We start from the raw sequence: 15,372 nt of genomic DNA, 5'->3' as shown, positions 1-15,372 counted from the left end.
ATGTGAATCGGCCCTAATCAAAACACGGCTGACGTTAGGACCTTGTTCAACATCCCATTAGGCGAGCAGGCACCTGCAAGAGCGATTCATCTTAGACACGTTAAAATGCTGACGAAAGGGATTCTGTTTCTTCATAACCCCAGGCAACTGGGATTCAGTTACAACTGGCACTTAAAGCTGGCAGAATCAATCTAGGCGTTGCTGGACATTCTTACTTATACTTTATCCTACTGGGCTTTTAATATTCCCACTTAAAATTTCTGTGGTTTTTGTTGGTTTTCTATTTTTGTATCATTTCATACGTGATGTACGCACTATGGACCTTTAAACCATCTTTGAGAAAATGAAATGCTGTTGCACAGGGTAAGGCAATAATCTGTGGTTCATGACCATAATGGAGGGGGCAAGATGTCATCAGTTTAAACTGCAGTAAGAAAAATGGAGGTGAGGTATTAAAAAAACTCCTTCTATTGGCAAAGATACTACAACACTACTTAGTAGGGAAAGCATGGGTATGGAGTCTTCATCATTTGGGTCTTCAAAGCTAAGTGTAGTTGCTCCTGCTATTAACCAAGGGGACAAGCTAAGTGGTCTGTTATAGCTCTTTGCAGGCCTTTTTTCCCCTGCACAATTCCTATGCTTGTTTAAATTTATTTCCTACAGTTAGAGTATTCTTTCTGGTTTTTTACTTCTAGGCTGTTATCAAGAAAACTATTGAGCTGTCAAAGCAACGGGCATTGCCTGACATAACAAGATATGTTTTAAATCTCTTCAGTCAACTAGCTTAATGTTTTTAAGAGACTTCAGAGATGGAAAAGGGACAAACTCCTTCCAAAGCTTCCACAGACATATTTGCAACAGCTATATATACATCACCAAAGAAACCTCTCATTCCAGGATGGGTCTAAATTTGTGCTTGGAATCGCACATCTACCAGAGCTGGAGTTGACTTTTCAGTCTGTGGATTCACCTCCCCTGCTGGAGGCTGCCTTTAGGCTTGAACTCGTCCCATGCAGGTGGGCAGTTTCAAATCAGGATTTATCTCATGAAATTGTGCAGATTGCAGTCTCACGGAACATCACAAAAATATGGACTATGTGTTTATGGCTGACGGGCAAGACTTCAGCACACCAAAAGATGAATTTGCAGGGTCATTTTTATCTTTCTGAAGTGAAACTTCCCACTGGAAGGAAAGCTAGCTCCAAATAAACTCTAAATGTTATAAAAGATCCAAACAGGATGTTAATGACTTGACTTACTGGTGTGGTTTGAGCTCAGAGGGCAGCTGAGCACCATGCAGCCCTTTGCTGCGGCTCACCTTCTGGTTCAGGGTACACACTTGTCCCTTTTACATTCTCATTTTCACTAACTGGTGAAGACAACTGAGGCTACAGATATACATAGTAGGAATCTGGATTGGAAATAGTGCAGGTTGACTGCAAATACTTTTAGTAAGACAGTGATAAAAATATAGATGCACACGTTGATTAGTTAATTTATACTAGAGCAATCTTTGTACTTAGAGGACCTATTTTAGTAAAATTAAAATGCAGTTAAAATGCAGATCAGTTTAGTAAAATGACACCATTTTACTGAAGTTGCTGGATATGTGCTGGACATATAAGGAAAGATTAGAATATGCTTTGCATTTTAAACTGACTAAAGTGTGAAGATGAAGTTCACCTCACATGTAACTGTACAGACTAAGATTTTAGAACTCACAGGTCTTAGCTTCTCATACTTAATTCTTACTAGCACTTTGGAAAATAAGAGCAGTCCAGTGGTCTTCTCAATACCAACAGTATGAACTTTTCTGTACTTATAAAAGGCACAGCTGTCAAACTGCCTGAATAATTTCAGCAACAATGGTACTTAATCATTTACTTCCTTCAACCACTTTTATCTTTAAAACTTCTGCAGCAAACACCTACTAAGTGGCTTCTTACTTACATTTCTTAATACTGTATGTTGGCCTTACATACAGCATTGATTTCAGTTAGCTTAATTTTTCAGACAAAAGAAGCATTTATATTAAAAAGCAAAGTACTACATTCTAAAATAAATGTGTGATGTTAAGCAGAGTGATCTGTGAGCTGCATGGAAGAGAATGTACGCAAAGTGATTAATTAAAACTTGGTACATCTTTTTTGTGTGGTTATATATCCAGAGCAGAGGGGATATTATATTATATACTATTATACTAAATATTATATACTATTTCCTACTATAATGATGAGCAACAGTCATAGTAAATGCAAAGAAAAATACCTTAATTTCCCAGCAGATATATACATGAATCAACACAGATTTTTTGTGACAAAGTCTTTGGGGCAGCAAAAAAGGATACATCTCCTTTACAAAGAAAAAAGTATTACTGCTTTGAATCACTGCACAAAAATGCAATTACATTTTGCATCTGAAGTGCTGAACTAGGAATATCACTAATATTACACTGTTAATGTCAACATTAATGGATTTAGTAAAGAAAGATTTAAGACATCAGACTTTAAAAGGGAAAAAACAGGTTTATTTCATGCAGTTTACAACACGCTAGTGTTATGAAAAGGAGGTTAAAAAAATACCCACACACATTTTAATTGTATGTTTGTTTTTAAAATTATGGTTAACTGTAACCATCTTCAAATGATTTGGGAAGCCCTAGCAGATTTTTATCCAGAGAAATTCCATGGATTCACTTTCTTGCCTATGTCTGTGCTAAGAGTTTTGGCTAATGCAAAAGCATTAAAACCAGATCAAAACTCAAACTTTGCTGCAGTAAGAACACTTCAGAGATAATGAATTGGCACAAAATAAAGTGTTATTGCTAATCCACTATCCAGGAAATAACATGTTGCAAGTATGGCCACTTGGATATTAACACAAACAGCTGATGCACAACTAATTTTGAGACCGGTGATTTGGGGGAAAAGGAAAAAAAAAAAAGGAACATCTGTTGAATTGGGTAGGTGGGACTAGACAGTCCATAGGAAATGGGTTTTTCATAGCTAGGCTCAGATGAGGCTCAGGACAGAAGCAGGTGGAAACAGTTGCTATCTGATATGCCTTCAGTGTGGTGATCTTGTTTCAGTTCCAGGTTGACAGGTTGGCACTTGCTTCATCCTAGCAAGTATATGAGCCAAGTTAAGTTTGAGTAAAGTTGTGCATAAGCTTTTGGAAAAATCTTCAAAAGGAGCAGGAATCATGTACATAAACACATTAACTCTTACATTTCAGATTAACAGGCCTGGAAATCCCAACAGGTGTTACAACAGATCAAAATTTAGGCTCAGCTTTCTAAAACAAGGAGAGCACTGTCACAGAGCCTCCTCCCCTTCCACCCACCCCCAAAGCAGCAAAATAACTTTCTGAAAAGTTTCTCTCATTCTAGTAATTATTAAGACACAACATGCTAAAGAGAACCCTTTGATGGGCCCTGAAAGCTGTGCTTGCAGCAGTATCTATTCACTGAACTTTTGAGAAGTTAACGCCTTGGTAGATCTTGCTGAAGGACAGTTAAGTTGCAATGAAATATTCAGTGACAATTTCCTGGAGCAGAATCTCCCTCAATGTCTCCTGACTGCCAGCACTGTTCATAAAAGCTGGCAGATTTCAGCACAGGCAATGATACAGCGGTGGGCGAGTGTGCTATCTTCTCTAGTGTATTCCTCACCCAACTGGATACTGAAATTTCAAGCCACAGATGAACACTTGTATCTGCAATTAGTTCAGCGATTTGTAAAAATTATTTTAAGAGTCCTTGAGTTGAAAGAAAAACAGACTAGCTGCTTTTTAAACGTTATATGTCTCCAGAACTTCAAATTAGCCCTGGAAAGGATCTCAGCCCTTAGCATTTCTGCACTGAAAATGGAAAGAGTTCCTTCTGTCTGACACTCATTTAGGCAAACTGAACAATAAAATCTATTTAGCCCTTTAAAGCCTCAGTTCAGTAAGAAGCCTTTAAAGACAGCTCCTGATTGTTGTGAGCCAAAGGAAAGTTACATGACACTGAGTTCAGAGAGCCTTCCACAATTTTTTTTAAACTGAATATTTATACTATTTCAAGAATCAATAATTCCACACACAAACCCAGGTAAGATCCTGAGATTGTCCTTAAAGCTGGAGATAACTGCTGTCTAAACTATAATGAAGTGGCAAGCAGCATCATCAGACCGTAGGTACTTCAAAATTGTTGTGTTAGGAAAGATACTTCTCCAATGACCCCTGGAAGTTTTAATCCTACTGTCCTGAGCTAGCAGGTACTGCTAAAGGCATAACAAAATCTCATCTCTCTTCAAGGGCCCCACCTTTCAGGGCTGATTGAAGAAGTTAATTTGAAAAACTTGAAAGATGCTTTTGATGTGGTGAGAGAATAAAATAGGAGAATGACACTTGCTGATTTTATCACATCTCAAGTGAACAAAATCCCAGGCTTCATCTCCAGACTCTTTCACTTGACTTTGGTTTCCATGACAAGCCCAGTATTTCACTTTTCTCGGTACTTCTCAAGGAATATATTCCAGTATAGCTGAATGACTGGACAATACACATGATAATCGAGTTTCTAGGTCATTTCATTCAATCAGATACTGTTGCAGTTTTGCAATATTAATAAAAATGGTAATTTTTAATTAACGTGTGTTAATTTGCTGGTGGTAGCTCCCTACTGCTCAGAGACACTGACAACTCTCAACAACCTCAACATTCAAAGAAGAGTGTTCTGTTCTGAGAAGCAGTCTTCTGAAAACACCATCATCCTACTCAACAGACCTATTCCCTAAGCATGCTTGCAATCAAGGTTTCTTTTGTATAATCTGATAGAAATTTTCATTTTTCTCCTGAAAAAAAAAAAAAACTCAGAGAAAGAGGAGATAGATTCAATTTTGGTATCTTCAGGAAATGGTCCTGTTTCTAATCAGTCATAAATGTGCATTTGCATTGCTAGAAATAGAGCTACACAGCTACTGTCCAAAGACAATCTGAAGATGAAAAAGTTAGATGGATACATTGAGCTCAATTTCTTAAGAAACATCTTTTACTAATGCTACAATGAAAAACGAAAGGAACTTTTATCGTTACAAGAAACCTAGTTGAGTTAAAAAAAAAACACAGCACATTTTCCAAATTTTCTGTGTATATGATTCTGATAGCTGAAAGTTTAGTAGAGAATCAATATAAGCTTCTAAATACAATCAGGCCTTTGACACACAATTAAATTGCTGTGGGATAAAAACCTGCAATTAGCCACAATCCATGGAAACCACAGAATAAGTGGGAGAAAATTAGAGGTAACCTTTTTGTCATTTGTTTAAAAAAAAAAAAATCTATTTCACATTTACTGTGGGAGCTGCTGAGTCAGACTATACTTTTGGAGAGTTATTACAGACCAGGTGACATTCACATCTTAGAGGCCTCGGCATGGTTTGGTCATTGCAGATAAACTGATTTAATTGCTGCTTGAAGAAATTAAAAGCATTTAACACAAAAATGTCATCTCCAGTACAGAAAATTAGCCTCTGACAAAACTTAAGGCCAACAGTATGATGTTTCTTAACTCAAAGAAAGAAATTCCTATGGTAAATTTGAACTCTTCAGTTTTTAAACAAGTGTTGCAAGATGTTTGTCATGTAAAAGCCTTTCAAGAATTTCACTGAAAATCCACTAATAATCCGCTGAAGTAACCTCCTGTTCCATAGATAACATGCCAACAGCTTCACTGAATATTGGTATAGCAAAAGGGCAGAAAGCTAAATCTTCCACAGAGTTGACATTTTCATGAGAGGTCATCTTGGTAATTGTTACATTTGGTATCTCTCCCTTGCTGCTTTATTTCCTTCTGCCATGATCAATTCGTGCTCAGGATCTTAAAAATTCCAATCTGGAATACTGTTCTGGTCTAAGAACAGAGGAGCTGTGTAAATCCAGAGTTTCCTCACAGCCTTCTGCAGTCCAGCTTTTCAGGTAGAGCCCCCTGGGGAGTCCATCGGCTTTACATAGTCACCGGCAGTTCTGAGGTAAATACTCTCCAAGTGACAGAAAAGGGACAAAGGACTCCAGTTTGAACTGTATCAGTACATTACCTCATCCTGCAAGATCTTAACAGACAGAGCAATGTTTGCAAAACCTGGTGATGTAGACTGGACTCTAATGCAATTACCTTGTTACTGTAACTAACTTTATTTGAAATTACAAGAGTCAAATAAAAAGAAATCAAACTTATTTAGGAATCAGTTCTCAATGCCTTGAAAAAGGCATACCAGTAGCACTTCCATCTATCTGAAAGCCTCACATGTTCACAAAAATTAAAGTAATAATAACATTAGCAAGAACAGGAAAGTAGTTAGTTCAGGTGGTCTCAAACAGCATAGTTTAAATAATTTACAAGGTACCTGCCTATTAAAGTTCTCTCTCTTTTTTTTTTTTTCTTTCTTAAAATCTTTGTGAGGTATTGGAAACAAAGTGCAAAATGATTAACCACTCATTTCCCCAAAATTTGCTACAACAGGGATAACAATGTAAACTAAATTGCAGGTAATCTCACCATAAAAGCATGTTTTTAAACTGAAAATACTCCAGTGGAAAAAACACACTTAGAAAAACCCCTCTTTTACATATTCTAAATTTGTTCAGTTTGCTCAGTTTGTTACTCATGCTTTGCTGCTGTTATTCTTGAAAATTTCACTTTATGAAATAAAATATTCTGTCTTTTGGGGGTTAAGAGAGACAACAGAAATGTTGATTCAGAAGGATCACTGTAAAACAGATATTTTAGGCATTAAAATCCACTTAGGCCAATCCCAAATTACTCTGCAGAGCACATCAAGAAAACAACAAGAAACATGGTTGGCTGCAATTCCATGAGCTAGGGAGCTCAGAGAACTCGGTGAAGTCATACTGTTTAAAAACACAGTGGCTACTGCAGCAGAGGAAATGTTTTAATATGCAGTTAACACAGACAACTGTTATGCTTATTTTCAGATACACAAGATAATCTGTTACTATTTAGGGGAAATTTGGGTGCTAAATTTAAGCTGATAAAATATGGGTGCCTAAAAAAGTATAAAAGTATAAACATTTCCTCCTACACAATTACATTTTTAGTAAATTCAATTCAGTTTTAACATCTTAAAAAAAGACAAACATTTTATGTGTTGCTGTGGAGGGGCCAGCAGCTTCCTGTGCAGACCACATCCAACTTGCAAAATGCATTACAAACCCTTTCAAGCATTAGATGCATGGACAAAACATTTAGCCCATTGCTTAACCTGCTTAGTAGAAATGGTTTTTACAAATTGTTTCTGCTCATTTTATCAATGTATAGTAAATCCTTTAAAAAAAAAAAAAAAAAAAGAGTAGACCCTGGGTGTTTGAAAATCAGGCTTTTGCGTAAAGGATTGCCTAGAGTATATGCATAAATCCTGAACTTACTGAGAACGAAAACTGTAATGTCTTTAGAATTCAAAACAATCTTGTAGCTTTTTGAAACTCCTTTCTACTGTTCTCGTAAGTCAATGAAGCTGAGTTTTATACTGTCAATTCCATTAACTGTTTTAAAGATGTGCTAAAGATTTTGCTCAAAACATAGTGTATTAAAAAGCTCCAGTCTTGTGTACTAGCCTTCATCAAGGACAAACTAATAAAGCTGCGCCAGATGTTTTCAAACAGTGTTGTTCTTTAACTGCATAGTTGAAACAGTATAGAAAGCTTGATACAGGTATCCTGAATGTCTGAAGTAATAAGTTTTTAAATTGGATGAGCTTGTGTTGATTTTTATCCCAGTCATAGAGATAAGGATCTAGGACTAGCCAGCCATATTTCTGTACAAACTCCAGATCTTGGAAAATCTCTACCATAATCCACAGAGTTCAATGCTTATAGGCATTTTATAAAAGCACAAACACACGTATGAGTACAAACATCTCAAAAGAAACAATGTTCAGCTGTTCATTTTAAGTGAATTTTGATTCCCCTTCCAAACATCTGGCTAAGACTGGAGCATACTTTTGCAGGAGGAGACTGTTTTAGCAGAAGGAACATCAAGAATAACTCAGATGAAGGCCATTTTCTCTGAGTTTAGTCTTCCCTTTGGGTATTAAAATATGCTATAAATCCAGTCAATATATACACCCTTCCTTTAGAGTAACCTTTTGTCTGTTGTGTAACTTTTTATGTGCTAGTTTCAGTTGATCTCCTAGGCTGTTATTACATAATAGAGTATGTCACAGAGCCATAAAGGAATGTGCAGTGTAACACAGTCAACTGGGGCTGCCACTGAGTCTGAAACAACGTAGGCCCAAATATTTGCATTTGTGGGCTGTAAAATGTGTGTGTGTGTGTGTGTGTGTGTGTGTGTGTGTGTGTAGCACCAATTACATTGTCCTTTAAACGTTTATAATGATTAGTAGGAAAATGTCTCTGAACTTATCAACATTGGGTCATCCAGCACCAGACATTAAGTGCTACATGTCTCAGAGGAAAATACGAGTGCATGGTCATTTCTTTTCAAATGACCAGTGTCAGTCAGCCCACAAGAGAGTACAACCATGCACTACAACCAAAACTTAACACACACTCCCACACCATCTATTCCCATTATGTAATCTTGCAATGCTTTCAGCCAGTTGACACCAGCTTATAGGCAAAAATGGTTGAACCCAGATCAACAGAAAATTGTCTAAATCAGATTTTTTCTTTTTCAGCTGAGCCTCTTCAGTGTGACAATTCACTGCGTCTTGGAATAAAAGAGAAAAAATTGTCACCGTTCAATACTGTCTTCACATCCTGGAACCTCGTTCTTGCAAAATCTGAAACAGACCAATAAAAATTCTATAAATGAAAATTTGTTCAATGTCATTCCTAAAGCATGGAGGTCAAAGAGCAGCATAATGACTATTTCAAATAACTGATAAAGTGTCAGGGAGCCAGTTTAAGTACATTCCTGAAGTCTGTGCTTTAAAGCTGAAAAAAGGCAGGTTGATACATACTGTGCCTACTATCAAACAATGAAAACAGATGTAAATCACTGCTAGGAACTGTGTATGATTAACATAACCAAAGCTTAAGGGTTGGTAGAGGTAAAAAGGAAGCCATCTCACCTCATCCTAGTTCTGAGGACACTTAGCTCCTGTGTGGTACATGAACTTGGGTACTTTATTAGAAACTGAATTTAATCTTCATTTTTCCCACTCCAGTAAAATGTCCTTAAACCTCTGAAGTTTCAGCTGCAAATTGTGTCCCATAAATTAGTACTGAAAACAGGAACTAGCAACTCGCACAAATGGCACACTGGGTGAGATGATGCAGGAAGCATTCAAAGGCCAGGAGTACGAGCTGGCAAGATTTAAATCAACAGACTGATGTAAAATCTGAAACAGATGCCCAGGCTTGGTCTTTTGCATGAACTAAAGTCAACCAACTACCTTTCTTCAGACTTTTACTATGCTGTTCAGACATACAAAGCTTATCAGCTGGACTGACCAGCTACATGAAAGTAAGTACTACTCTGACAGCAGTTTTAAAATATTTTTAGACTAGTATTATTTGCTCATGCCAGATCTCACAAGTTTTTTAGGCATCCTTGTCCATGTGACAACTGTTTCTGTGGGCAGAGGACACAGCACACTGAACTTTTCACACATTACCTTGTCCATCATTATCCTCTGAAACATCCAAGCCAGGCAGCTGTGAGGGAAGGCAGGCTCCACCATCACGAGGAGGAATATGTTTGTCAAAAATTCTGTCTATGGAATTTGGTTCTTCCACTGTTACCAAGGAACTGAGATTCCCATTACAGTGAGTAAAAGGATTTTTCTTTCTAAAAGCAGTTGGTTTGTTTAATATTCACTTTAAAAGACATATATTAAACATAGGGACTAAAGTCTAATGGAATCCTTGTCTATAGCATCTTATAACATGAAGAACATCTAGTCTACTTCAGTTTGACTGTTTTTCTCTTTTTCTGTTTCAACTCTCTTTGGCTCCTCCAGTAAGGAAAGGATCCAAGTCTTAGGACTGACTATCCAAGCAACAACGTTTCTCATGTTGCTCCTCTAAACCCAGTGGCAATCAGCAATAATGAGGTCAACTCTCAGGCTGCGTAGTACTGCAGGGAAGCCTTTAAGCAAACGAACCAATCATGACAGTAGCCAAATAAAACACTAAGCAAAGCTTCAAATGTACTGAGCACACATACTTAACAATGTTAACCTATACATAAAAGTATCCCTAATGATACTTCATTTTCTTCTGCCTCTTGGCAGTTTTTGTAGTGCTGGGAAGGGCTGTTGATTTCAAAAGCTAGAAGAAAGCAAAGGCACAATCCCTGGACAATGGTATAGCTGTCTTCAATGCAGAACTTTGCTTATTTCATGACAATAATTTACTGTGTGTACTAAGCAAAAAGCATTTCATATGAAACTGCAGAAAAGATACAAGTGAATACTGCAAGGAAAAGCCAGGCCCTGAAAACTGCTCAGCAACTGGAGGTATAATATATTCAAAAGGGATTAGACAAACTTACAGAAGATAGTGTCATTGATACCTACTCATGGTATCACAGTGTCATTGTAGCTTTCATAGTGATCTCCATGCAGGCTTGAAGCCAAAATTCCTAAACTGAGGCTTACTGGAAGGTGGGGAAATATATCTGAAGTTAATTTTATAAATGCTTCATACTTCAACTCTTTCCTCGAGTATTTGCTATTGATCACAGCTGAGAATAAAAGTGCTGGAGGAGATGTCCACATAACAAATAACAGTCCGACCCAGCAAATGAAGTCAGTAAGTGAAACAGCCTCCAACAGAGATGAAAATATGGCTGAAACAAGCACCTGCACAGTTCGAAAATAATATTGGATCTATTAGTTTTGTGAATCTTTCCAATTTAAAATAAAACATTTGAGTTTATTCTCTCCTAGAAGATAAAAAGTATTTCTAAGATTAATAGAACTACCTCCTGTAACTTCAGGAACACATACAATAAGATAAAGCTAAGCCAGATCTAGATGCTGAACTTTGCACACTTTACTGAGCCAGTAAACCCAATGTAAAGCAGAAAAATCGATCATATCAGGGAATACTTCAACACACATCGCTTGGTACTTCTTCTATAACCCTTATCTTTATTAAATGGGAAATGATTTCTGATCAGAAAGCTCTCAGGAGCGGTATTCCACTCACCTCTGTTCAGAAACTATGCGAAAGAGGATGTTTTGTAGTCATGGGCAGTGACTTTGTCTGAAGAAGAAACTGAATTCCAATCATCAGGAATTCTATTAAAATTTTACTTACTATGTACTGAAAGAATGACTGACTGGTTTAAAATTCCTCCTTTTTTTGCCCCTGCAAAACCCTTTAATGACATTATTCCTAAAGATTTTAGTGACTTACTGGGCAAACATACCAAGATGTCTCAACAGTAACAGAGGTCAATAAAATTTGAAAACAGTTATGGCAGGTCTTCTCCCAAACTGGTAACAGCTGTGACTGAGGAGAATGTCTGGAGCAGAATCAAGCAAGGAAGATGTTTCCACTTGAGAACATGCTCTACTAGCTAAACTGGTGACTCCACGATTAATGCTCCTCTGACCACACGCTTCAGATCACAGAATCACTGAACAGTTTGGGTTGGAAGGGACCTTTAAAGATCATCTAGTCCAAGCCCGCTGCTGTGGACAGGGACACCTTTCACTAGACAAAATGCTTGAAAGAATGCTCGAACCCCACCCAACCCAACCTTGAACCCTTCCAGGGATGGGGCATCCACAGCTGCTCTGGGAAACCTCTTCCAGTGTCACACCATCCTCATAGTAAAAAATTTCATCACTGTATCCAATCCAAATCTACCCTCTCTCAGTTTAAAAATGTTGCCCCTTGTCCTGTCACTATGGGCCCCGGTAAAAAAAAACTTTCTCCGTCTTTCTTATAAGCCCCTTTTAAGTGTTGGCAGGCCTCAATAACATCTCCCTAGAGCTTTCTCTTTTCCAGGCTGAATAACTCCAACTCTGTCTGCCTTCATAGCAGAGGTGTTCCAGCCCTCAGATCATTTTCACATCCCTCCTCCAGACCCACTCTAACAGGTCCATACCTTCACTGTACAGGAACCCCAGAGCTGGAGCCAGAACTCCAGGTGGGGTCTCACGAGAGAGGACTAGAGGGGGAGAATCACTTCTCTTGACCTGCTGGACACACTTCTTTTGATCAGCCCCAGATAACTGGCTTTCTGGGCTGCAAGTGTACGTTGCTGGCTCATTTTTCACCAATCAGTACCCCCTAGACCTTTTCTGCAGTGCTGCTCTCAACCCATTCTTCACCCAGTCTGCACTGATACTGGGGACTGTCCTGACCCTGGTGCAGATCTGCTGTGCTCAGTTTTCTTTCTTTTCTTGTTTCTGTTCTGTTTTTTCTCCAAGTGCACCAGATCCAAAGTTGACTGATACACTCTAAGCAATGTTGAATGAACTTTCATATACTAGGAACCTACACGTGATTGCTTCTTAGGGAAGCAGAATGTGATAACTATTTTCCTCCCACTCAAAATAAATCTGCAGCAGATAGAACAGTGTTTCAAGGACTGTTCATCTCTCAGGCAGCTTAAGAATCTTTCACTGAATTCCAGCAAAGTGTCAGGTTTGTTTTTTTTCAATAAAGCTTTAGATTTGATCCATTCCTTGAGGCCATTCCTGAAGACTTGGCAAAAGACCTTATTCTACCTCAGCAGTAGTTTCTGTTAGCATCCGTTAAGAAAATAATGTAGGTTCTTCTTCAGCTATGCAGAAGCAACACTTCAGAGATAAGTATAAAGCTGCTTTACAGCTAAAAAGTTCAGGTGTCCAGGTGAGAAGCTGGAGTTCAATCTCACGTAATGGTCAGTATTTCCAGTTTATATAGGCTCAAGTGACGACCCACATACCCTGTCACTGAACAGTCAGTGGTGAGTTATCTTCTAGAAATTGGATAGCAGAATAAACATGAGCAGTTCTTGCAGACACATTAGGAAAAGGTTGCAAAAGTTGTTATTTCTGATGCAACTTTTGTGTTCTTTCACTTGTGACTTTTAAAGTACCTTGAGCTTCAGGAAGATGTCAAACTAGAGTAGAATGGACCAGATCCCTCCCCAAAAGAGTTGTTTCCTGTGATAAATATAACTGTAGCACCAAGATCACACTATTTACTTATATTTTACTTATATTTGCCAGGTCTTGATTCAAAAATTATTAGTTTCAAAATTATCAGGTAAGACCATCTTTTGACTATGTTGCACTTCAGTTAAGTTTGCTGATTTATTGCCTAATCAGACATCTAACTCAGAACGTTTACTGTAAGCTTGTATCAGATGCCTCTACACCTAAAAAAAAAATTTGACAGAAAAGCTGGTGCATGGAAAATAAAAATGAAAAGCAAATCTGATCCTAGAATCTACACAAATAACTTTTCTTCTCAGAAAAGCTTTAAAGGAACTAATCGTAATACAGCTTGTAACAGCAACACTAATTACTCTGTCAAAGAAGCAATATCCAGAACAGGAATTCTATCTTTGCGAACCATGCCACAACTATAATCACAAACACACACACCACCAGGACTAGCCAAAGGACACTAGTGGGGGGTAGGAATTGAATGGGTCAGAAAAGCATCTGGGTAAAATCCTAGGGCAGCTAGTGCTCACCATGACATTTACACTTAATCTGAGTCATTCATATCGTAATCCGTTTCTTCATCCTCACTCTGAGTGGCATGCAGCAAGTATAGAGAAAGGAAGGGAAAAGAAGAGATTGCAAGTGAGTCAGAGCTGCAAGAAAGTACAGTCCACTTACACTTGAAGCATCTGGGAATTACATTTATTTACTTTTATCTGAGACTCCCACTTTTTGTAAGAAAGTATGACAGCAGAAAATTTCAAGGACCATTACAGATTTCATGAAAATTCCCTTTTTCAAACGTCCTGAAGTCAGCAGATAGAAGCCAATAGTGCCATGCAACATAACAGGGACTGTAAGTATAGAGAAAATTTAAATAAAACTGTAAAGCTGGTACCTTAAACTCCGTGTACTCTTCGCCACGGATGGGAAAGGATATCACTTGAGAATCTAACTTTGGATGCAGACATTATGAACAAGCTTTGGACTTCCCAAGAGTGACAAGTCAATAAAGCGGTAGGAAAGAGAAGAATGCTCACGGGAATACAGGTTACCCTTCAGTAGCTATGGCTACCAGTAAAAGCCACTGGAACCATTTAAAGTCAATGTTCCAAATGCCATTAATTCCCTTCGCTGAGGTGTAACAGAAGGTTACACAGAAGTCAGCTACTAACTTACTATGCAAACTGTGTTCCAAAAAAAAGAAAAGACAAGAAAAACTGTCTCTAGGAAGGAATGAAGGTGAAGCTTGGTTAGATGGGCTATCAGAAAAATGCTTTTCTCTATTCTGAAAGTCCAGTACTATTAATTAAAATTGAAATGCTTGTCAATAAAAATTACATACTGGCAGGTTTTTGTTTTCTCTAACCCAACCTGCTGTAAAAGTAATAGGAAGACTTTCTCATGGCTTCTAAAAGTCCCAGTATATCGGCACGTTATTCTGTATATATCACTGGATACCAGAATTTCAATCATATGATTCATGAGACCAACTCAGACACTAATGAATAGATTGCAGATTAGAGGATTAATGCTGGCGAAGAGAGAACTACTGAGACAACAGGTCCCAAGGTCCAGTCAAGATTCCTGAACACAGCTGTCAGAAACCTCTTGACCAAAAAGAATTTTTTTTAAATTCCCCCCCCCCCCCCCCCCCGGCACAACATATACCTATTAAAAAAAAATTATCAGTCCATTAGAAACACAATGTATAAAAAAAAGATTCTTCAAGTATTGCCATTAATTGCTACCAACAGTTCAACTCTTCCAGGACAAACTGAGTGAATGTTCATTATCTCCAGCCAAAATTAACAGTAATTCTTATTCATCACCCTGGTCAAATTACACTCTATTACCTTCTCTGAAACGACGACCAAGGAGCACTTCAATGGAGAGGTATAAAATTCAGCTTCTCAGAGCTACTGAATTTACAGAGTTGTACTGCACTTTGAACTAGCTTTTGTACTTAAGAGTTTAATAGTTCCATTTGTTCTGTATTTTCTTTTACATCAGGAATGCAACAGAACTCTGGCAACTTCTGAAGTTCCCTGAAGATGTACTACCATTTCTTATGAAGATGTTTATTAGGTTCTAGAATTCCACGTTTTATTTCGGGTACATATGTCAGCCCTAAATTATTACCAAACACCTCTAACTTTTAAAGTCTTCCTGAAGCATCCTGGCAAAAGCAGACCTTGACTAGGGTTTTGGAAAGAGTAAGCTGTGGCTTACCCACATT

The 15,372-nt window shown here is 37.9% G+C and overlaps 1 protein-coding gene across 5 annotated transcripts in view; it reads right to left on the bottom strand.

The window, feature by feature from the left end:
* Positions 1-2,340: 2,340 nt before the first annotated feature.
* Positions 2,341-15,372, bottom strand: part of KCTD5 (potassium channel tetramerization domain containing 5) — a 36,906-nt gene continuing 23,874 nt past the window's right edge. For 2 of the 5 annotated variants that reach the window (XM_074919815.1, XM_074919819.1), the window contains 2 exons: positions 13,664-13,722; positions 4,554-8,801 (listed from right to left, as the gene is read on the bottom strand). In XM_074919815.1, coding sequence (XP_074775916.1) covers positions 13,678-13,722 — 45 coding nt within the window. In that variant the 3' untranslated portion in view covers positions 4,554-8,801; positions 13,664-13,677. Of the gene's footprint in view, positions 3,121-4,553; positions 8,802-13,663; positions 13,723-15,372 lie in introns of those variants that run through there. The other 3 variants (XM_074919818.1, XM_074919820.1, XM_074919817.1) reach the window with 2 other exon arrangements.

This window comes from Athene noctua, chromosome 15, assembly GCF_965140245.1.
Source record: "Athene noctua chromosome 15, bAthNoc1.hap1.1, whole genome shotgun sequence".
Taxonomy (NCBI): domain Eukaryota; kingdom Metazoa; phylum Chordata; class Aves; order Strigiformes; family Strigidae; genus Athene; species Athene noctua.
This window is presented reverse-complemented; position numbering and strand designations above follow the sequence as displayed.